Source organism: Tetrao urogallus, assembly GCF_951394365.1.
Source record: "Tetrao urogallus genome assembly, chromosome: 26".
In the NCBI taxonomy this organism is placed as follows: Eukaryota; Metazoa; Chordata; class Aves; order Galliformes; family Phasianidae; genus Tetrao; species Tetrao urogallus.
The window spans coordinates 1,260,059-1,283,721 of NC_136839.1; the positions used below are offsets into that span (position 1 = coordinate 1,260,059).

At 59.9% G+C, this 23,663-nt stretch overlaps 1 protein-coding gene across 1 annotated transcript in view; it reads left to right on the forward strand.

Moving 5' to 3' along the window:
• SRCIN1 (SRC kinase signaling inhibitor 1) overlaps positions 1 to 23,663 on the forward strand; it is a gene marked incomplete at its 3' end in the record, with an annotated part of 43,520 nt that overhangs the window by 13,450 nt on the left and 6,407 nt on the right. The window contains exons 2-11 of the mRNA XM_079547191.1: positions 3,249 to 3,539; positions 10,813 to 10,832; positions 19,362 to 19,554; positions 20,569 to 20,767; positions 21,176 to 21,269; positions 21,653 to 22,458; positions 22,651 to 22,743; positions 22,847 to 22,890; positions 23,168 to 23,346; positions 23,462 to 23,637. Of these exons, the coding sequence (XP_079403317.1) occupies positions 3,272 to 3,539; positions 10,813 to 10,832; positions 19,362 to 19,554; positions 20,569 to 20,767; positions 21,176 to 21,269; positions 21,653 to 22,458; positions 22,651 to 22,743; positions 22,847 to 22,890; positions 23,168 to 23,346; positions 23,462 to 23,637 (2,072 nt within the window). The 5' untranslated portion in view covers positions 3,249 to 3,271. The remainder of the gene's footprint in view (positions 1 to 3,248; positions 3,540 to 10,812; positions 10,833 to 19,361; positions 19,555 to 20,568; positions 20,768 to 21,175; positions 21,270 to 21,652; positions 22,459 to 22,650; positions 22,744 to 22,846; positions 22,891 to 23,167; positions 23,347 to 23,461; positions 23,638 to 23,663) is intronic.

A 23,663-nucleotide genomic window follows, 5' to 3' on the forward strand; every position in this document is an offset into this window, starting at 1 on the left:
AGTGCCTTGCAGCAGCGTGGCAGAGAAGGGGTTACTGCAGCACGGGGCTCTCCAGGCCGTGTCCTCACGTGCTGCACACAGCAGCACTTTGCAGCTCAGCGGCTGCGGCGTTTCGGGGAAGGCGAGCGCATCTCCCGGCTGCCCTAATGGCCGGCTGTGTGGAGCTGCGTAGCTCCAAGGGCTTCTATTCTTCCTCCTCCCTTTCTCCCCAAACGTAATCTCTCCTTCCCCTCCCCTCTCCCCGTTTGGTACAATTGCTTTCTCGGACTATTTTTCATGCTCTGCTAACTGTCACGGCTTTCATGGCCCGCGTGAGCTCGGCTGCTTCATGAAGATTTATGAAACTGCAGTAATAAACTGTGTTTGAAAGATCCTTTTTCTGATAAACCCCTGCCACGCTGCTGGCGGGGGGGGGGGGGGAAATCGGGGCGGACCACCCTGCTGGATGCCCACCCCGGTGTGACTCTCACGGGGTGCAGGGCAGGATTTGGGGTTCCTCTCCCACCCATAGCACCCGGTAAGGAGGATGGATGGACGATCCCTGCTGCCCGGAGGGAGATTTCCAGGATTTCCCATTGGATTCTGGCTGCTGTGGGAGCACATCTGGAGGATGCTCATCCCATCCCACTGATGGAATCAGAGGGGTGAAGCGGGGGTCTGCATCTCCTCTTTCGGGATGCCTGCTCGTGTTCTTGCTGGAGCCCAGAGAGGAGTTCAGGAGCGGATGCAGCGCGGCCAGAGGTGGAAGAGCCCCTGTCGGTTCCCAGCTCTGCTCTGACCCGGTGCTGATTGTGCAGGGCTTTGCAAATCATCCTCTTTAGCAGTCGCAGAGAGACAGCGAGCTGGCGCGTTCCGCTCCCGGAGCGTGTAATCAAGGAGCAGGGAGCTGCATGCTGATGTGAGGCTCAGCACCGGGAGGGGGGTGGGAAAGAGTCAGGAGGGTGGCTGGGATGGGTGCTGGGCTCTGGGTTCTGTGGTGGTGGGTGCTGTTCTCTGGAAGCTGAGTTTTGGGTGCTGAGCTCTGGGTGTTGGGTTCTGGATGCTGGGTTCTGGGTGTTGGGTTCTGGATACAGGATTCTGGGTTCTGGATGCTGGGTGCTGAGTTTTGGAAGCTGAGTTCTGGGTGCTGGTTCTGGCTGCTCGATTCTGGGTGTTGGGTTCTGGATTCTGGGTGCCGAGTGCTGGATTCTGGATGCTGGATTCTGGGTGCTGGTTCTGGATGTTCGATTCTGGCTGCTGGGTTCTGGCTGTTGGGTTCTGGATGCAGGGCTCTGAGTGCTGGGTTTTGGATGCTGGGTTCTGGGTATTGGGTTCTGGATGCTCGATTCTGGGTGCTGGGTTCTAGATACGGGGTTCTGGGTTCTGGATGCTGGGTGCTGAGTTCTGGCTGCTGGATTCTGGCTGTTGGGTTCTGGGTTCTGGGTTTTGGATGCTGGGTTCTGGATGCTCGATTCTGGGTGCTGAGTTCTAGATACAGAGTTCTGGGTTCTGGATGCTGGGTGCTGAGTTCTGGATGCTGGGTTCTGACTGTTGGGTTCCGGATTCTGGGTGCTGAGTGTTGGGTTCTGGGTTCTGAGTTCTGGAAGCTGAGTTCTGGGTGCTGGGTTCTGGATTCTGGGTGCTGAGTTCTGGGTTCTGAGTTCTGAGCACTGGGTTCTGGGTGCAGCCCCTGCGCATCTCCACTGCTCTGCCCCCCAGACAAGCACTCTGTGACCAGCTGAGGGCAGGAGGGCCTTGCAGCCCCATAGCAGCCCCACAGCGAGCAGCGTGGTTTGAGGGCTGTCACACAAAGGGAGAGATGCACACAGGTAGTGCCATACCCAGCTGTCACCTCCATGGTGACATCATCCCTCCATCCATGCGCTTTTTGCACACCAGCACGGTGCAGGGGTGACACAGGGACTGGGCTGAGCGTGCTGGGATGGATCAGGAGTTGCAGGGCTTGCTCAGATTCTGCTGTCAATGCAAGGAAGGGTGTCCCAGGACTTTGGTGTCCCAGGGCTTTGGTGTCCCAGGGCTTTGGTGTCGCAAGGCTTTGGTGTCGCAAGGCTTTGGTGTCCCCAAGGCTTTGATGTCCCCAAAGCTTTTGCTGGGGGCTGCACTGATGTCATCACCTGCCGTTTATCTTGCTGCACAGCTTCTGCTCTGAACAGTTTCTCTTGTATTCCCACAATCACCCAACTCACAGCAAACCCCTCCGTATGACCTTGAGCAGCCGAGTGGCGTCGGCAGCGCAGACAGGAATCCTGTCCCACATTAATAACACAATCACTCGTTATAAAGCTGATATGTTGGGCTGATAAATAATTAAGGGAAAAGGAAAAGCTCTCTATGATTTGCTTAGCGGGAAGGAAGGGGGAAAAGGAAGGAGATGAATAATGAATCAAGGTTAAACGGGAGTGAAAGGAAAGCCTCACGGTGGTGAATTCCCGCAGCAGGAGCGCTGCAGGTTGCCAAACAGTTGGAGCTGGTGGTTGTGGGGTGACGTGGGCTGGGCAGCACGAGGTCCCCGAGCTCAGCAGCAGCACTGGGACGGATGGGGCTGAGTGCCACGGGGTTGGGCACTCCGCACTCACTGCGTTGGTGATGGGTTTTGGCAGCACGCAGGGACTTCCAGGCATGAGTTACACTCGTGGTGTGTGAGCAGTCGGCGCGGCTTCCCTGGGGATTAAAGTCATGGCGTGATGCTGATGAATGGCTGTGGTGGTGAAGGGATGAGCGCTGCCAGCATCCGCTGTCGAGCTCTGCGAGGGCTGGAATGGCTCTGGGGGGGTCCCCGGCCACAGGCAGCAGCACGGTGCAGCACCGATGGGACGATGCAAGCCTCCCCAGCCCACCTTTCATTTTCTTTTTTGGTCTGTCCGTGTGTCTGTGTCCCTCTGTCTGTCTGTGCCGCAGGGCGGTGCCCGGCTCCTGTGTCTCGTCTGTGCCGTTTTGGTACCTTAGCGCTGTTCATTCCATGTTTCAGCCCAAATGTTGGGGTCTTGGTAGCACCCGGCCCCTCAGTCCCTCCCGTAGCCCCCAGCCCTCCCTGATCCCCCCGCCCTCATCACCCCCACCATCACAGTGGGACGAAACCCTGCACCCATCCCACCCCCACCGCTTGCATCCCACCAAGGGATGACCCCACACCCGGCCGGGCTCAGCCACATTTAACACCACCCCTCGCCCCCGTCCCCACACCACAGCACCCCCAAACCTACCAGGGGGCTCCCCCTCACCCCGTTCTGCTCTCCCTCCCCGTGCAGATCCCGACAGGACCAGCGCCCACATGATCTCGGCCGACGATGCCGAGTACCCGCGGGAGTACCGCACTTTGGGCAACGGCACGCGGCGCTTCTCCAACGTAGGGTTGGTGCACACCTCGGAGCGCCGGCACACCGTCATCGCCGCCCAGAGCCTCGAGGCCCTCACAGGCCTCCAGAAGTCGGAGATGGAACGCAAACGGGACGCCTTCATGGACCACCTGAAGAATAAATACCCGCAGCACGCGCTGGCGCTGCGCGGGCAGCAGGAGCGCATGCGGGATCAGGTAAGGGGTGTGGGATTGGGGGGAGAAGGGGGGGAATGGGACCCACCTCATTTGGAGAAGAGGGGGGGCTCATAGGGGGCACGCATGGGTGGGAGCAGCCCTTCTCATTGACCTTATTGCAGTGTTTCAGTATCTAAAGGGAGCCTACAGAGGGGAGGGGAGTCAACTCTTGGAAAGGGTTGGTAACAGCAGGACGAGGGGAAATGGTTTGAAGTTGAGGGAGGGGAGATTGAGGTTGGATGTCAGGAGGAAGTTCTTTATTGAGGTGCTGGAACAGCTGCCCAGAGAAGCTGTGGATGCCCCGTCCATCCCTGGAGGTGTTCAAGGCCAGGTTGGATGGGGCCCTGGGCAGCCTGGGCTGCTGTGAAATGGGGAGGTTGGTGGCCCTGCGTGTGGCAGGGGGTTGGAGCTTCATGATCCTTGAGGTCCCTTCCAACCTTTGCCATTCTGTGATTCTCACACAGGCTGGGGATCTCCAGGTAGATTTTTTTTCCTTGGCTGAGATGAAAGCAGCGTCTCCGTGCACGCAGGTGGAGCGGTGGGTGTGCCAGTCATGAGCTGTGTGGCTTCACCCTGCTGAAGATGGCTGAAGGAGGGGGGGGCTGACATAGTGGGGACCCCAATCCTGCTCTCTGCAGCTTCCTGTTGCAAATGGGGGAGGTTGGTGCTCAGCCACGGGCAGACCTGACCTGAAGGGGATGCGGATGCTCAAAGCCAGGGCGATGTGGGGCGCCTCCTGGGATGGGGGTCTCCCATTCTGCCTGGGAGAGGGCAGAGAAGGGCAGGGCTGTGAGGCAGCGAGGGACTGAGGCTCCGTCCCGGTGCGCAGCACAGTGCTGTGCAGGGCAGGGGCTGCACGAGGGTCAGGTGCTCTCAGAGCTCAGGATTTCCTGTGTTTGGTGCTCCCACAGTTCAGTGCTATCAGGTTCGGTGCCCACATCCCTGCAGGGATGTCCCTTGGCTGTGCGTTCCCAGGGACTCCATTCTCCCCCAGGGCCCAAAGGCGGCGGGGATCTGCAGAAGAGACACCTGATTTCATGCCCCCACCGTGTGGCAGTGGGGAGGAGTGACCCCCAGCCACACATTCCTACCAAAACTATCACTTATATGGGAAAAAAAAGCACAGGGGAGGGTGAGCACAGAGCAGCTGCAGGAAGAAATCCTATATCATCTCCAACTAGACACCTCCCTGTGGGGGTGAAGGCAACAGCTCCCAGACTGTCTCAGCAGAAAGAAACAGAGAAAGAAATCGAGCTGCATAAGGAAAAGCAGCAGCTCCCACACTGCAGCCCCTATCCTGGCTTTGTGGGGCTGGCAGGGCAGCACCGGGGGGTCCCACAACGCAGCCCCTCTCTGTGCAAAAGGTCGTTGGTTCAGGGCTGGATGCAAAGGGGAGCAGCGCAGCCCTGCTGTGCGTTGCAGCCCCCAGCTGTTGGCAGAGGTTGCAAGGAGCTGAGGGCTGCTTTGAGAGTTTTCCTTGCAGCAAAGTGCACCCTGCTCCTCTCTCTCTCCGTGCAGAAGCGATGCTGGGTGCTGGTGCAACCTGAGCAGGGTGAGCACGAGGTGCAAGGTGTGCAGCCACCCCTTTTGCTCTGCAGCGATGTTTGTCGTTTACCTCTCAGTAATTAACCAGGAATCTTCCCCTCGTTATTACAGCGGTTTAAAGACTTCTTTTTTTTTTCTTTAGGCAGCAGCTGGGAAAAGCAAATCTGCCCGGTGTTGGCTCAGGGTTGGGAGGCTTTAGAGGATTTTAGAAAGCAAGTGAGAAACTTTGGGGTTTGGAGCATCCTCTGTGCTTGGGAATGGGCGCGGGGCCGAGGGCCGTGCATTTGCAGCGAGATGGGAGGATGAGAACAAAAACAGTGGGAACCTGGGTGTAAACCTTTAGGTGACATCGTGGTACAGCACTGAAATGCGGTGCCCTGTAATGGAACCATCACCCACGGAGCGCTGCAGAGGGGTGCAAGGTGGCGGCTGCTGTAAAACCCGCGTAGGAAAACGTTGTTCGATGGGTACAGCAACAGCAGGGGGTGGGAGACGTGCAGATCTGCAGCGGTGCTGCTTCACTTCGGAACCGATAACCCCCAACCCGTGCAGATGCGCGCATCCCCAGCCCTCCCCAAGCACCATCCCCCCCCTTCCCCCACTTCCCTCCCCCCCCGGGGGTCCCGGTTCGCACACAGCCCTGCGGCTGCGGGGTCTTTTGGAGAGGGAAACGAACGCAGCAGCGCCGCGATGGGAGCACGGGGATGGGGGGGGGGGGGGTTTACAAGCATGGGTGCGCGTGCATGAGCGCGCGTGCATGCATGCCTGCGTGTGCGCGCAGCCCCACGCGCGCGTGCGTGCGCACAGGTGCGGGCACACGTGTGTGTGTGTTTGTGTGCGCGCCTCCACGTGCACGCGCGCTCCTCCTCCTCCTCCGGGAGCGCGCACCGCCGCGTGGCGGCCCCGCGACAGGTGGAGTCGCGGTTGTCATGGAAACCGCACCCCGCGGGAGGGGCGGGCGGCGGGGCCGGAGCGGAGGCCGCAGCAGCGGCGGAGGAGGCGGTGGCGGCGGTCGCTGCTCCGCGCAGCGCTGCGCTCCCGGGCCCCGCCCGCCCCCGGGCCGCGTTGCGACGCGGAGAGGAACGGAGGCGGTCGGGGCTGAGCGGAGCGGAGCGGGCGCACCTGGTGCAGGTACCGAGGGGGTGATGTCTGTCTGTCTGTCTGTCTGTTTGTCTGTCCGCCTGTCCGCCCGTTCTCCCATTCCTTCCCCCCCCCCCCCCCCCCCCCAGCGTCTCCCGGTATCCCTTCCCTATATCCTCTCCTTCCCCCATCCCGCTCCGTTCCGCTCACCTCCGCCTTTCCCGGTGCTCTCCCATGTATCGTCCACCTCCATCCTTTCCCCCTCCATCTTTCTACCTCTCCGCCCCCCATCCCGCTCTGCTTCACCCGTTTCCTCTCTTTCCCCCCCGTTCCTCCGGACCCTCTCTTGTCGTCGTCCCCCCCCCCTCCCCCCCCCCGCGCTGTACCCCGTCCCGGTGCGCGGAGCTGCGAGCCGATCGCCCCCGGCCCCGCTCGGCCTCCGGAGGGCGAACGCTGCGGGCGCTGCAGTGGCGGAGGAGCGGCCGAGGAGCAGCGCACGGTGCGGCCCCGCGGGCTCTGCGCGTTCCTCTCCGGTTCGTTCAAAGAGGGGGCTGTGAGGGGGGGGGGGGAGGGCTGAGCCCCGCTCCTTTTGGGATTTTGCGGGGAAGAAGCGGCTGCGGAGCGGCTCTGAATGCGGCAGTGCGGGCGGCAGCGGCCGCAGCCCCCCCCCCCGGGTTGGGGACAACGAAGGGGCACCGCTCGTCATCCCAACCCCCCCCACCCCCCCGTATCCGGAGCGCTCCCGGCCCGATGCCGCCTGACCTCCCGGTGCCCATCACGCGGCCCCGCACCCTTGGTGCTGCTGGGGGGCGCGCAGAGCCAGCAGCCCCTGGGACCCCCCCGGGGAGGTGGGAGTTGGAAGGAGGAGGGCCGGCTCCAGGTGCTGCCCGGATCGCATCCCCTGTGCAGGATCGCACCCGGCTCTTTCCCCGCGGGGCCGCCGCTGGATGCCCGCGGATCTCCTTCCTCCCTTTACCTCTCACGTCCCTTTTGTGCCCGTCCACCTACGCGTGCCGTTGCCATCGTTACCCCGCAATTCGAGCTGCCCAACTTCTCCCGGGCTTTCTGCCTAAACCCCCCCCCTCCCCACACCAAACCCTGACCCCCAGCCACGCTCCCCGGCTGGTGGGAGGGGGCAGCACCCCCTCTACCTCTCCCTGCCCCTATGGAACCGGGATTCCCGCTCAGTGACAACCCCTCCCCCCCTCATCCCCCACCTTTCTGCATGGGGCTGTTGCAGCTCCCCGTGGATCCCCCAGTCCCGGAGGGGTGCCTGAGTTTGGAGGCTGCGTTGCAAGCAGGGGGGGTTGCACGGCTTATCCTCAGCAGCGCTCTCCCCTCCCCGCCCCCCCCCCCCCCCCGAGATGCGTCGCTGCGTGCCGGTGCGTTTCTGCAAACAGCCGTCGTCGCTGCTTTGCTCTGTATTGATGTGGTGAGAAGGGAGGGCTTGGGGAAGAGCCAGGAGCACAAACGCGGTGGTGCCTGAGCGCGTTCCTGCTCTGACATCACCTGAGCTGCTCCAGAGGGAGCTGAGGGCTGGAACTGCTGCTTACGGTGGGCTCCGTGCTGTGGATGCAGGCAGGAGCTGCACGCAATGCCCTGAGCCTTCCTCGCTCACCCCGTGCTGCCGTGCCGGGCTTGCAATAATTACAGGACCTCAGATAAGGCTATCTGCAATGCACAGCCTCGGTGTCTCTCTTGGCTGCTTCTGGTTGCTGTTTGCATTCGGCTCTACGCGGTCGTTCCGTTGCTTCGGCTTCAGTTCCTCTCGTGCTGAAAAGCGTTAAAAACTTTTAACACGGAGAAACGGCTTCAATCCACTTTGCCGGTGTATTTCGGGGAGGTTTTTGTTTGTCAAGACGTTGTGCCCGAGGGGGAGACTCGATCAGAAACTGCAACAACTGGAAATGAGTTAATTAAAAAGCCAATGAGAGCGCTGCTGTCCCTCCCCCCCCCCGGCACGGCGTGCTGGGATGCCGCTGCTGCCCATTTCGGAGGGACGCGTTGGTGCTGCCTTGTTAATCAGTGACAGATTTGCGCCATAATTGCTAACCAGGAGCAGCCTGCCTCGGTCAGAGCGGTGACTTGCTTGGATTTCATTCACCTGGGACAGCTTTTCTCCACAAGGACTGTGGGTTTTAGTGTGATGTTCTTTGCTGCGCTCCCCCAGCTCTGGCTTTCCTCTCCTCAGCAGCGTTTGCTGGTGCGGCTCTGTGAGCGTTGCTGCGTGCACGAGTTCCCTCGTGGCCGTGGGTTCCAGCAGATCCGAGGTTTGCGTGGGTTCTCTGCCCCTGAAATGCACGGCTGTGTTGGGGAGGGCCCGAATCCTCCTTAGTCCCTCGTTTTGCAGCTCCGTGTACATGACTTTCATTGTAATTATAATCTCAGCCTTTGTAATTCTCCCTACCGTCGGCGCGGCTCGAGCTGCCTGTTTTATCGCGTGGAACGAGGCTGTCGTTTCCAATCCTCTCTCAGACCATTATCTGCCTTTGATGCTTCTGAAGAGTCAGGGACGCGTTCATTCTACCTTGGCCTCCTCCTCTCCCCTTCCCTTCGTGCGAACCCCCAGCAGGGCGGCTTGCAGGGCGCAGGGACCGTCCCAGCCCTGTCCCCATAGCGCAGCGTTTGCCACAGGAGTGGCGTTTTGCTTCGGGAGAGGCCAGGTTGGTAGAAAATGAGCTCAACCGGGCGCAGTGCCTGCGAGGACAGATGGAGCCTGAGGTGCCTGTGTGGATCTCTGCCCTCACAGCACGGCAGATCGGTTGCTCTGGGCCAGCATGGGGTGACCCCCCCTCTCCTTTCCCTTCCCCCCCCCCCCCTCAGACCTTGCAACCCAATGGGGTTTGGCTCCTGTGCACAACGGGTCAGCACTGAGCCATGCAGCCACCTGCAGAGGTGCCCTCCTGGTTCTGTTTGGGCAAGGATTTGGGTTTTGTGCTCTGTGACCGTCAGCATCACTTTGAGGTCACGGAGCTGTGGCTGTGGGGCAGCCTGGGTCGCTTCCAGAACATTCCCCACCTGCTGCCCTGGCACAGGGGGGTGGGTTCAGATGAGCTGGATGTGGCTGGGATGTAATGGATGGGCTTTGTGATAAGCCTGTCCAGTCATCCTAAAATAATAAATAAAACGCATACCGAGGGCTGCTGTGAGATAGGATCAGCAATATTGGGGATGGGGAAAATCACTGCAGCTCTTCAGCAGCGAAATGAAGGGAGCGGAGGGAAGGGGAGATTCGAGAGCATCCGCTCCCAGTTTGGGGCTGGGTCCTTTGGGGTCGGGGGGCTGCAGCCACATCCCTGGGCTGAGGGCTGCCCTGCTCAGCGCTGGGTCTGTGCGCTACCTGAAGGCATTTGGAGGCAGCTCTCATTTGGGCAAGTTCTGTGCCCAGGGTGGCTCCTGTGGCTGCTGTCTGTGGGCTTCTGTTCCTGGTTCTGCTTCTGAGTCACAGCGTGCCCTTGGAAAAGACCTTTGTGCCTCCAGGCTTGGCTGCGTGAGCAAACAGCAGCGCTGGGCTTGAATCGCTCCCAAAGCAGCCTCGGTTTGTTTGATGCAGAACTTGTGGGTCTGCTCGTGTCTGGTGGAATATTAATGTCAGTGCATCGAGGAGGACGTTGCACTGGGATAAGAGCATCTTGCTGAGGCTGTAGGTGTGTCTAAAAGGGGATTTAGGAGAAGGTTTTGTGTTTGTACGGCAGGCTTCTGTTCCCACTGTCAGGGTTTGTTTATGTACACAGAGCTGCCTCTGTGAGAGGCAGAGGCAGAGCTGAGTCCTGCACAGCTGGTCAGGGAAGGGTTAATGCCCTGGGATGGAAACAAAGCTTCCTGATGGGAGCTCCTGTGTGATCCCAGAGCACAGCAACGGGGATGCGGGCAGCACAGGGTCCTGGGAAGGGAACCTGCTTGGTGCTGAGGGCGAGCTGAGCACGGTGGGGAGACGGGTGGCTGTGAGCAGAGAGGCAAAGAGAAGCCGCCGAGAACTCTGATCCCAATAAAAGGGGGGGAAGAAGCCGGCCCTGCAGGCGTTCCTCCACCCCAGCCATTCGTGGCACATCCTCAGCCCCGTCCTGGGGAGCTGCCCTCGGTGAGGCTTTGCTGTGAGCATCCCTGGGAGCTCTGCATCCATTCCTGATGCTCGTCAGCGGGTGTTTGGGGAGTGCTTTGCAGCGTGCAGGGCTGCAACCGATGCCAGCTCCCATCACTGGCTGCAGCACATTGCAATGACACCGGTGGAGCCGCTGCAAAGAAGCACCGGAGGGAGGTAGCAGGGGCAAGCAGGGTTGAAGGGGGGGTAAAGGGGGGATTTTAAGATGCTTTTAAGGCTGAAAACCGTTCTGGCTCCCTGGCAGCAAGCTGGGTGGTGAGCATGGGGCTGAGCCACGCTCCCTTTGCACTCAGCTGCACGCCTCACTGCCTGCACAGCCCCCCCCAAACCCCATCCCCAGCCCTTGCCTGCAGGGAGGGGGATGCTGAGCAGAAAGGAGAGCAGGTTGAACGCAGTCAGCAATTCTCAAAGGGAAAACGGAACTCAAACCAGAATCTTAATGGTATTTTTTTGTTTGTTTGTTTCCTTTTTTCTTTTCTTTTCTGTTGTTGTTGTTGTTGTTTTTTTGTTTGTTTTCCTTCGTTTCGTCGCTTTATTTTGTTGTCGTTAGCAGCCAACTACTGGAGCTTTAAGGTCAGTATTTCTGATTTTTTTGGTCATAGCTTTGGTTTTGACGTGCATGCACTTCTCCACCTGTGCCTCATCTGTGTCCATGCAGGGGGTGGGAGCTGGGGGCTGTGCTCAGGGTTGCTGTGCCAAAGAGGCGCGTTACTCAGCTTCAGCTCGTGAGAAGGCTCTTATGCTCCAGGTCGAGGTGTTGTGTGGAGGTGAAACTGTGCCCTGAGCGAGAGGAATCCGTGCCTTGCCCTCACTTGGGCCGCAGGCGATCCGTGCTGCTTTGCAGTCGCCTCACTGCTGCAGGATGAGGGCCGCGTCCCCTTAACGGCAGGAAAAGGACAGAGCAAAGCCCGTTGCGGGTGGATTCTGAGCTCAGCAGGACAGCTGCCTGCCCCCCCATGTGCTCTTATGGCTGTTGGTAGGGTGGCTGTGGGTCCCAGGTCGGTCGGTCGGTTGCTGAGCGCAGCCGAGGAGCGGCGAGGGATGCGGTGCTCACCGATACCTGCACCCAGCATTGCACAGAGCAGACCCAGCGCCTTGCAGGCCGTCACCCCGTTGATTGGGGGTTCAGAACGCGTGGCCCAGAGCTGCCTTCCTCCCTCCTCTTCTTCCTCACGGGGCTGCAATGGCAGCGCTTCAAGGCCGGCAGCGTTGCCGGCTGACCTTGGCACGCCGTCCTGGTGGGTCTGTTCTTCCTGTGGATAAAACAGGCGCTGTGCTCTGCTGGCAGCTCCGAGCTGAGGAGTCATCAAACACATAATATGAGCACATTGTTCCCAGTGCTCATTCCTGAAGTGCTCGCAGTGCAAAACGCGTGCGAGCGGCAGCTCTGTGCACATCCAGCTGTCTGCGTCCTCCCTGCTCTGACAATTTCCTGGGCCTGAAGGGGTGGCACAAAAGCTCTGATTTTCATTATTATTATTATTATTATTATTATTTTTTCCCCCTTTCTTTTCTTGTAAGGAATGAAATGGGGATGAGCTCTGAGCGCCAGCTGTCCCGAGAGCAGTTGGGTGTATGCAGGGAGCATTGCTTCACCCAGCAGCACTTTGCATTGCAGGCAGAGCATCCCATGTGGGACTGCATGCAGCTAAATCTGCCCAGTGCTCTGCACCTGGAAGCTGCTGACCTGGGGTGTCAAGGGAGCCCTGTGCTAGGCTGATGTGTGGAGCAGATGCTGGAGGCTGCCTCGCGGCCACGTGTGTCCTGGGGTCTCCTGGCTGTGCCCCCCTCCTTGGCCAGGGAGCCACCATCCTATGGGAAAGAGCCACAAAGGGTCCCAGGCAGGACCTGCTCCCCTCACCCCTGTGTCCCTGCTGCGTCCCCCCTTTCACCCACAGGCAGCTGCTGGCTGCAGATTTGGGGCTCTCCAGGTGTGGGCTTTGGTTTGCCACGCTCAGGATGGAGATGAGGAGATGCTCCTGGTCTCACTGCGGAGAGGGTCTGTCCCCAGCCATGGGGTCTTCTGCACCCCACTGTGTGTCTGCCCCCTAAATCAGCCCCAGTGCACCCCTGAGCCCTCTGCCCTGGCATCTCATTGGCTCAGCTGCCAGTTCCTGAGCCCCCCTGCCATGTGTTTCGTCAGGACCCACAACCAGAGCGATCCCCGTTGCATTTTTGGGTTGTTCAGGACCCTCCTCCTGGGATCTGCAGGCTGGGATGGCTCCCAGAGCCCAGCCCTGCTGCTGACTGGTGTAGATTGAGGGTACCTGTGTGTGTGTGAGCACAGCCCCCTGCAATTATTCCTCGTCCCCTTCTCTCCCATCCCCTTCTTGCTGCTTTCTCCTGCCCAGCTTTCCTTCCGCTCCCCGGCGGCCCTGAAGGATGCAGTAATTTGCTTATTTTTGGAAGATGCTGTCACACGAGGCAGCACCACCATTGAGCAGAGGATTGGACGCAGCTCCCGAGCAGCGGGGAGTGGGGGGGGGGGGGAGGGGGGGGAAGTGGGGTAAAACAGCCCCGAGGAGGCAGGATGCTGCCCTCGCCCCAAATCCATCTCCTGTCGCCCATCCCCAGCATAGCCCCGTCCGCAGGCACAGCTCAGAAGGATGGATCACACTCATCTCTGCTGTTTTCCCGTTGCTTTTCTCCTGGATGAGCCTCTTTCAGGCTTGGGAGGAACAAGCTCAGGAAAAGCAGCCAGGCTTCCTCCGTAGGGTGGCTGTGCTTATCCTTCCCATGGGATGGGAGTCACCCCCAGCACCGGGAGGTGGGGTGTCCCTGTCCCAGCTCTGCCTGTGCTGGGTTGGCACAGCTCTCCGGGGTTCCTTAGGAGCACCTGCTGCTCCATTCCATCCTATTGGGCAGCAAGCAGCAGTTTGGGGAGCTGACGCTGTGGGGGAACCTCACTCCATCCCGTGCACATCTGGCGGCTGCGCACATCTGGCGGGACGGCCCCCTTCCTTTAGTCAAGGGGTCTGGTTTAAAAGACTAATCCGATTGGGACGCTAATCCTGTTAACATTGAGATCGGGATTAATGCTGGGTTAATCGGGATAATCCTGACAAAATGGTGAGCATTAGGCGCTGGGTGAATTCTTGCTGTGCCATGAGCAGGGGCGCTTTTGGTTCGGGGGTGAGATGCAGGTGGGGTGGGAGGGATGGCCACGGAGGGAACCCCGTAGGTGGGTGCACCCTGACCGCCTTTGCTTTGCGCTCAGAGCACGCGGAGCAGCACCCCGGACCTGTGGTTTCATCCACCTTTGGTGCTCAGCCCCACTTTCCTCCAGTTCTCACTCCTTTTTTTTCCACTCTCGTGCACCTTCAGGAGGTTCACAATCCCCCGCTGGATTGATTTGTGCTGAGCTTCAGTGCTCTGGGCTGCGCCGGAGCAGCGCACGAGGCTCAGTGTGGCCATCGGTGTGCAGGGAGCTGGGGGTGCAGGAGGGGCTGCCGCAGTGTGTGCTGCCCCCAGGATGCTCCCCAAGGGCTGTGCAGCCATAGGAGCCCGCAGGGGCCGTGTCCCATTACCTGGGCTCTGCCAGCAGACCGTGCCACCTTTCACTCCTGGCCCATCAATAATGAAGGATGAGCAGAGTTCGTTAGCAATGAATGAATGAAGCGCTCTGTGACGCAGCGCGTCGGTTTCGTCTTTCCTTCTTCTGTTTGCAGATGGGTGGGAGCTGCTCAGGGCAGCAGCAGCAGCAGCGCTCCCAGTGCTGTGCTTCAGGGCTCCCTGCCCAACTCCAAGCACCCCAGTTGTGAATGCAGGCCGGCCTGGCTGCAGTACAGCAGCAATAGGACGGGACGAGGCAGGCGGCACTGCAGGCAGAACATCCAGAAATCCCCACCCTCCAACTTCTGTTCTTGCTTCAGGAAAAGAAAAAAAAGAAAGAAAAAAACCTTCAAAATTGCAATTAAATTTTCCTTGGAAGCGTCGACAGCAGCAGAGCTGCGGGAGGCACAGATGTTGTTTTGCTCCCAGCTTTGCTAACAGCTTTGCTTGCTGCTGACCCTCTGTTGGCAGTGTGGGGATGAGCGGCCGCAGCCCTGCACGTCCCAAGGGGTCCCAATCCAAGCTCCGTGTCCCCGTGCCATGGAAGCCCTCCAAGTAGTGCATCACAGGAGGATGAAATGGGGCTCTGAGCGGCACGCTGTGAGCGGCAGTGAGCTGTGAGCGTTGGGGATTACATGCAGTGTCAATGCGAAGGCTTTTGCAGGTGCGTGGGGTGGAGGGGGCTGTGTCAGCTGGGTTCCTCCATCCCTTTGGTGCTGAGGTCTGCCCACCTGGGAGCTGAGATGCTCTTGGCAGCTCTGCTCCGTGCACTTTTTGCTTTGCCCATCCCTGGCCTCGCCTGATCGTGGCGGTGCTGCAGCGTTGCGGTCTCAGCGCCGCACCTTCAGCTCAGGGGGCCAAAGGGTGGGATTTTAGGGCAGAACTGCAACGCCGTCCCTGAGGGCTGCGCCTATGGCTGGGGATGGGCAGAGGATGGAGCATGATGGAGAGCATGAGGAGACCTTAGTCCACATAGGGTCCCATTGCCCCCATCCTGCCCCCACCCGTGCCTGTGGTGCTCCCCATACCTTCCCATGGCTTGTGCCAACCTGTCCCCCCCTCCCCTCTCCCTGGTTGGGTCCCCTTCCCAGCCCAGCCCCATCCAGCACAGTGCTGAGCTGCGGTCCCTGTCCTGAGAACGCAGTGCTCCACCAGATGGGACTGCACTCAGATGCAGGATTAAAGTGCTGAGAAGGGGATTACAGGGAGTTAATCCAGATCCATGTCCAACCAGGGGCCGCAGCCGGGCTGTGCGCATGCAGTAAATAACCAGTCGTGGTGCTTGGCTCAGGGCTGGGCTCACCAGCTCCATGCCAGCTGCTGCCCAAGCTGGGTTGGATTTCAGAGACCTTCTCCTTTATCCTGAAGCAAAGGAAACGCAGAGGGGCTGGGGAAGCTGGGGGGGACCCCTCCAGGCTCCGTGCCACCGCAGCAGCAGCGCGATGCTCACTGAGCCCAGCTCCCCCCAGCACTTTGCAGTGCATTATCCCTGCGAGCGCAGCACGATGTGCTGTGAGCACGGCAGGGCTGGGGGCAGCTGCAGCCCCCCCATGCTGCTGCCCGGCTCCAGCCCAGCCCAGCCTGCAGGGTCCTGGGGAGGGGCTGCGCTCAGGGCTGGATGCTGCCTGCAGCAGTAACACGGCGAGGGCTGATCCCAGCCCACTGCAAGGCCAGGTTGGTGCTGGTGGGGGGGGAAAGGGGGGCTGGGTAGGGCTGGGCTGAAGGTGGTGGTAGGGGGGGGGAAGCTGGGAGCTTCATCTCTGTGTTGCAAATGGTGTTCTTCCCATGGCTGAGGCAGAGCTGATTGTTGGGGGGTCAGCAGAGAGCCGAGTTAAGGTGTGAGGTTGGTGCTGGTGGTTGTGAGGCTTGCATGGGAACGACTCTGGGTGCTCTGCTGTGTCCCTGTGTTTTTCTCAGTTCTTCTTTCAGAAGGGCAGGGTGAAGCCCTTCGCTGCTCCTCTGCCTCAGTTCTGCTCCCTTTCCCTGTTCCCTGCCTCCATCCCAGCTCTCCATCAGTGGGATGGGGGATGGCTGTGGGTCCCATCGCTGCCCCCACCTCACCCCGTCCTCTGACCACAGCTGGAGCCACAGCTGGAACCTGGGAGTGGGGAGGGAGGGGGTGGGAGGAGGAGAGCAGCATCCTTGCCCAGCCAGGCAGATAGAATGGAACTGCCTCAGCGCTGACAGGAAAGGGATCGTTGGAAGTTTTAGAGCTGAAAGAATCACTTAATTGTAGCTTATTTTTAGCTCCGGGGAGATAAAAGACAAAGCCCCCCCCCCCCCCCCCCCCCCCCAAGTCTCCCCCTTCCCCCATCCCACCTCTTTTACATAAGACACAGAACCAAAAGCAACACCCAGGATGGGGGGGTGGTCTGTGCCCACTGCTGCAGGAGGGGGGTTGCAGCCACCCTGACCTCAGTGCCCGTCACCACCCCACTCTGTGGGTGCTTTTAGAGCTTCCTTTCCCCACTCTGTGCCCGGAGCTGCAGCGTTACCATCCACCTGTGGCCTTGGGCTGCTTTTGTTTTGCTTTGGGCAGCTTTGTTTTGCTTTGGGCAGCAGCACTCCTCTGCTTTCCATTCACTTTCTGCCCCTGAAGAGCGCAGAGCAGCTCCAGCTGCATTAACCCTGTGCTGCAATTTCAGGCAGAAATGGGTCATCTCCCAGCACGGCATTGCAGGGGCAGCCAGGGGGGGCTCCTCCCCCTCCATCCTTCTGCTCGTGGCACCGTGGGAAGGGTCTCGATGCCTGGGGTATGGGGAGATGTGGGGCTCCTCAGGGGCAGAGCTGGGGCTAAGCTGCCCCTGGGGGACCCAATGCCTTTGCTCCACGGTGCTGCTGGAGCTGGGGTGCCCTCACCTTGCACCCAGCCTGGGGTCAGGCAGCAGCGGATGCACGGCCACCAGCATCAGCTCCTTCCACAGCACGGCAACAGCATGGAGGTAGATAAGGCCCCTGGGATGAGAGGTGCTCTGCGAGGAGGAGGATATTCCGCTCGTTGTTGCGTGCTCTGATATCTCACTCCTCAGCTGTGTGATACAGTCGGGGCCAGGAAGGGAATCAGGTTTCCATTCTGGAGTCATTGCTTGGGTTTGATGTCGGGTTTCGATGGATGCTCTGTGCCTGCGCCCTGCACGCAGCCCTGGCAATGCTTGGCCAGGTGAGGTGTCCCCCACAAGGGCTCTGTGGGGCTGTGGGTGCCCCCCTACCCTTCATTGACTCCCAGCAAGGCAGGATTCAACTCCCTTGGGCATCTCCAGACAAGGAGAAGCGTGGCTCTGGATGCTTGTTTGAGCCTTATTACCTGAGAGAGGGATAAGTCATTAGTGAGGCACCGCAATAAAACACAGTTCCCCTGAAGTCAGCTCATTAATGGTCCACAGGAGGCAAAGGATGTGGCTGTGGTGCTCTGCGGGTGTCCCAACCCTGCGGGTGCCTCCCCCTCATCAGCCCATGTGACAGAAAGGGCAGAGCCCCCCCCCCCCAGAGCAGCAGGGTCTGCTCACCCCTCTTACAGCAGCACAAAGTGGGTCGAGGCACCCATCCTGCCCCACTGCCCACTGCAGGGGCAATGCTGGGGTCCTGGGGGTGTGGGGTGGCCAGCATTGGGGGGTGCCATGGGGGGGGGGGGGGGCTCTGGGGGTCCTGGGGACGTAGGGGGATGCGTGCCATGGAGGTGCCCTGCAGAGGGGTGTGCTGGGGGCTGTGTGATGCTGCTGGTCCCTGCTTGGGTTGCTGTCTGAGCACGTGAGGCTGAGCATCAGGCTAATGATCAGAACAGTCCCTTCCGGGCTAAAAATCCGTTAATTTTCATCTTGCCCTCTTTTTTTCCTTTTTTTTTTTTTTTTTTTTTTTGGTGGATGCCACAATGAGCTCCATCAGAGCAGCTTAATTACCTGAGGTCAGCCAAAGCTGTGGGGCAGAGGGCAGGAGGGGTCTGGGTTCACCTGGGGGAGGGAGGGGGTGGGCAGCTCTCCCTGCAGAGTGCAGCAGGGCGCAGTGCTGCCGTGCTCACACACCACGTCCCATAGCAACAAGCCATGCTACATGGCAACAGCAATCCCCACCACCCTGCTGTGCTGAGGATACAGAGAGCCAGAGACCCCCCCACCTCACCCCCGGGGTGACAGAGCACTGGGGATGGGGGTCAGCCCTGAGCCCCCCCATCTTTTGCTGCTGCAGGGCCCCCCCACGTGCAGTGCTGCTTTGCTCTGGCCCCGCTCCCCTCCTGCAGGAAACCTCTCCTAATGGCAGCGTGCAAAGCATCTGTGCTGCCTGCAAGCTCTGCCTTCAAACAGCACCACCAAAACGAAGCAGTCAATTTTCCAGCAATTAGCTACAGCGAGAACATTTCAAGTTCTAGAAAACCCCGCCCCGCAGGATTAATTAAATCCTCCAATTAATGTCTAATTTAAATGACGATGATGGCTGTTATCATTCCGTATTGATTTTTCTTTTGGCTCTTAGAAAAGAGCTGCTGTCCCTTCCACGCCGCCTTTTCCACACCCCGGGAGCTGTTTGTTCTCCTGGGTTCATTTGCCAACGTTAAATGTGTGTCTGGGAAATGGAGCCGTGCTGGGCTGGGCTGGGTGATGGACTGGGTGCTGGGCTGGGTGATGGACTGGATAATGCACTGGGTGATGCAGTAGGTGATGGACTGGGTGCTGGGCTGGGTGATGCAGTGGGTGCTGAGCTGGGTGATGCACTGGGTGCTGCATTGGGTGCTGAGCTGGGTGATGCACTGGGTGCTGCACTGGGTGCTGAGCTAGGTGATGCACTGGGTGCTGCATTGGGTGCTGTGCTGGGTGCTGCACTGGGTGCTGAGCTGGGTGCTGCACTGGGTGCTGCATTGGGTGCTGTGCTGGGTGCTGCACTGGGTGCTGAGCTGGGAGCTGTGCTGGGTGATGCACTGGGTGCTGCATTGGGTGCTGAGCTGGGTGATGCACTGGGTGCTGCACTGGGTGCTGAGCTGGGTGCTGCACTGGGTGCTGAGCTGTGAGCTGAGCTGTGCTGGGTGCTGTGCTGGGTGCTGAGTGCTGATCTCAGGGGCTGTCCATTCACTCCTCCCAATGCACTCCTTTTTGCTTAACCCACAGATATCAGCTCACAACACCCGTGTCCGTACCCTCAACTTTTATGCAGAGGAAATACGCTTGGCCGTGTGAAATTGGACTCCTGGCATATTAAATTTTTACTGCTGTAAACCCAAACCCATTACTTTCCCTTTGCTCAGGCAGCCATAAACCTCAGTGCTGCTTTGCTTCTAGGAGAAGCTGGGCATTTATGTATCCCGGGAGCTGGTTCATTGGCGTAATGGATGTGTAACCTCCTGTAATTGCTAAGGTTATTCCTGTGCTCGCGTGCGACTCCTGGCTCTGTAACCAGCCAGCCAGCGCTGGGTTTCTTTGCAGTGGTTTGCTTGGAATGGCTTTGAAATGTGGAAAACACATGTGAGCAGTGCGGGGCTATGGGGCTAGGGGTATGTGGCCATACACGTGGGTGCAGGGCACGGATGGGTGCTGGGCTCTCACCTTCCTGCTCCCCTTGCAGACCAGGAGCTCCCGGCACTCACAGGGCTCCCAGCCTGGCCTGGCTGATCAAGCCAAGCTCTCCTTCGCCTCGGCTGAATCCCTGGAAACCATGTCGGAAGCAGAGCTGCCCCTGGGCTTCAATAGGATGAACCGGTTTCGGCAGAGCCTGCCTCTGTCCCGCTCCACCAGCCAGACGAAGCTGCGTTCTCCAGGTACTCCAGCACTGCCCCAGCCTTACTGCATCCATGCACTGAGAAATGCAACCCCTGCCACGGTGCAGCATTGCTCATTGCATCCATGCTTTGGGAAATACAACCCCTGCCATGGTGCAGCATTGCTGATTGCATCCATGCTTTGGGAAATGCAACCCCTGCCCATGGTGCAGCATTGCTCATTGCATCCATGTGTTGGGAAATGCAACCCCATGGTGCAGCATTGCTCATTGCATCCAGGCTTTGGGAAATGCAACCCCTGCCCATGGTGCAGCATTGCTGATTGCATCCATGTGTTGGGAAATGCAACCCCTGCCCATGGTGCAGCATTGCTCATTGCATCCAGGCTTTGGGAAATGCAACCCCATGGTGCAGCATTGCTCATTGCATCCAGGCTTTGGGAAATGCAACCCCCTGGTGCAGCATTGCTGATTGCATCCATGTGTTGGGAAATGCATCCCCCTGGTGCAGCATTGCTGATTGCATCCATGCTTTGGGAAATGCAACCCCTGCCCATGGTGCAGCATTGCTGATTGCATCCATGTGTTGGGAAATGCAACCCCTGCCCATGGTGCAGCATTGCTCATTGCATCCAGGCTTTGGGAAATGCAACCCCATGGTGCAGCATTGCTCATTGCATCCAGGCTTTGGGAAATGCAACCCCCTGGTGCAGCATTGCTGATTGCATCCATGTGTTGGGAAATGCATCCCCCTGGTGCAGCATTGCTGATTGCATCCATGCTTTGGGAAATGCAACCCCTGCCCATGGTGCAGCATTGCTGATTGCATCCATGTGTTGGGAAATGCAACCCCTGCCCATGGTGCAGCATTGCTGATTGCATCCATGCTTTGGGAAATGCAACCCCTGCCCATGGTGCAGCATTGCTGATTGCATCCATGCTTTGGGAAATGCAACCCCCTGCCCACGGTGCAGCATCACACCAGGACGTGTGAGCCCAGCAGCTGTGGGGATGTTGGCTCAACCCCACTGCTCTCTGCTCGCTTTGCTTCCAGGGGTCCTCTTCCTGCAGTTTGGGGATGAGACGAGGCGTGTGCACATCACCCACGAGATCAGCAGCATGGACACCCTGCACGCCCTCATCGTCCACATGTTCCCCCAGAAGCTCACCATGGGGATGCTGAAGTCTCCCAACACCGCCATCCTCATCAAGGACGAATCCCGCAATGTCTTCTACGAGCTGGAAGATGTCCGGTGAGGGACAGACAGACCTGGGGGGCAGCTCAGGAGCACGCAGACCCAGATTGCTGGCACAGAGCACTGAGCGCATCCATCTCAGGGACATGCTGATGATGGAAGCCTCTCTGCCGTCCCCATCAGTGGGGGTGGGATGACCCCTGCAATGGGAAAGGGTTTCCGTGGAGGTGGTGGAGGGCTTCGGGTTGGTGTCAATGCCCTGAAAAGACTCCTTGGCAGGTGGTGCTCATTCGGCTCTGCAGAGCCAAAGCAGCCCCTGGTGCTGCTGTCTTGTGCCTCCTGCCTGGGCACGGCCACCAAACCTTCCCCTGGGACCTCTGACGTTGGCTGGGGCTCTGCGAGCAGCACGGGTGCAGCCCTGTGCGACTGCTGGGGCTCTCCTCATGGCTCTGCCTCTCCTTCCAGCGACATCCAGGACAGAAGCATCATTAAAATATACCGAAAAGAGCCGCTCTATGCCTCATTCCCTGCCTCGCACATCACCAATGGTGACCTGAGGGTAAGGGGCTGGGGGCCAGGGGGGTGGGCAGCGCCTCGGTGTGGGGCTGGGGTTGGTGCAAGGCAGGAGGGCGATGAGGAGGGCATGGCGATTGCATGTGTTTGTGGGAGGAGTCATGGCTGCCATTCGTCTTCCCCAGTCGTGGCATTGTTAAAAGAATGGATGTTTGGGGCCTGGCAGCGGGGTGTCATAAACGCGATAATTAGGGGATTCATCACGATGAATCATCCCGCTCTTGAAGGAGAAGGAGGGAGCTGCCATTTGCCAAAGCCAGGGGGTGACACGTAGGGTTGCTGGTCCTCGGGGCTGCCACCCCCAAGGCAGGGAGAAGGTGACCGGGCACAGCAGGATGCAGCGCTGACCATCCTTTCTTCTTTCCACAGCGGGAGATGGTTTACACCTCCAGGGAATCCTCTCCCACCCGCCGCCTGAACAACATGTCCCCTGCCCCACACCTGGCCTCAGGCTCCCCCCCACCCGTCCTGCAGTCCTCGTCCCCCTCCCGCTCCCGCATGTCCTACAGTGGTGGCCGCCCACCCTCCTACGCCGGCAGCCCGGTTCACCACGGCGAGCGCCTGGCCAGCCTTCCCCCAGCACCCGGAGTCTCTCCCAGCCCCAGCGCCATCCTGGAACGTCGCGACGTCAAACCCGACGAGGACCTGGCAGGGAAGAACATGGTGCTGGTGAAGAACGAGGGGCTGTACGCCGATCCCTACGGCATGGTGCACGAGGGGAGGCTCAGCATCACCTCCACGCAGTCTCTGGCCGGCATGGGGGACCCTTTTGGTTACTCGGGTGGGCTGTACAAGAGGGGCTCGGTGCGTTCGCTCAGCACTTACTCGGCGGCCGCGCTGCAGACGGAGCTGGAGGACAGCCTGTACAAACCCAATGCACAGATCTACAGCGATACCTACGGACCCGGCCTGGGTTTCCGCATGCCCCCCTCCTCCCCGCAGAAGATGGTGGAGGGGCAGAGCCCGCACAGCCCTTACTCGGGGCCGCCCAGCCGCTCCTCACCCGTCCGGCAGTCCTTCCGCAAGGATTCCTGCTCCTCTGTCTTCATGGAGAGCCCCGTCAGCAAGCCACGCAACCCCGGTGCTGCAGGACCCCCCGAGCTGTTCCCTGGCCCTGGGGACCGTCCGCTCTCGGGGTTCAGCTCCCCGGTGCCAGCCAAGGACACGGAAACGAGGTGAGAAAGGGCCCCGCTGAGGTTTCCCTGTGGAATTGGGGCTCTGCTGGGTGGGTTGTCCTTGGGTATGACTGGGGAGCGGGGCAAGGTTCCCTATTGCTGGCTCTACAGAAGCACAGGGTCAGGTGGTGAAGTGTTGCCTCTAACCCTAAGGGTGTCACTACTCCTAACCCTCACCCCCTGTCCTCGCAGGGAGAGGATGGAGGCCATGGAGAAGCAGATCGCCAGCCTGACGGGGCTGGTGCAGAGTGCCCTGCTCCGTGGTTCCGAGGCTGAGACCCCCAGGTAAGGAGGTGGGGGGAAGAAGGGGCAGGAATGAGATCCAGGGGGGCTCCTCTGGGCCGCTCCTCTGCGCTCCATGTTCACCCCTTCCTCTCTTTTGTCACAGTGAGAAGACTGAAGCCACCAATGGTGGGACTCCTCCATCAGCATGTAAGTGGCTGGGGAGAGCTTTGGAGATCCCCCCCTCCAGTGGTCATCCCCACATCCTGGGGCAGTTGTGGGTCCTTGTCCCCAGGGGCCCCATCCCACACTGGGAGCTTCAGGCTCACCTTTGTTCCAGGACAGAGTTGGTGGCAGTTGTAGGGACCGAGCAGCAGCACTGCTGGGCTGGGACACAGTGGGGAAGGAGAGGGTTTGTGGGGAGCCCTCCCACCCAGGCTGCAGTTCCACGTCCCAGCATCCTCCTCTCATCTCCCCCATCCCACAGCAACCAGCCACAGCGGCATGGGGACCCCAGTGCCTGCACCCCCCCCACCCTCTGCCACCAGCACGCCTGCAGGGCAGCCCACAGCCATCACCCGCCTGCACATGCAGCTGCACCTCCACGACCTGCAGCAGAACGCCAGCGACCTCCGCAACCAGCTGCAGCAGCTCAAGAAGCTGCAGGTTGGTACCGTGGGGTCACCCGACCCAACCCCTGGGGGCAGGGAATGCCCCTTTCCCGGTGACCTCGTGCAGGTCAGCCCACCCAGCCTTGCTTTGCCCCCCCAAACCCCCCCAGCTGCAGAACCAGGAGACGGTGAAGACGATGCTGCGGCGGACGGAGACGGAGATCAGCGTGCGGGTGACGGACACCATGCGCAAACACGAGGACCCGCTGCAGCGCCAGCGCAGCCTGGTGGAGGAGGAGAGGCTGCGGTACCTGAACGAGGAGGAGCTCATCACCCAGCAACTGAAGTGAGCACGGGGTTGGGACCCTGCTG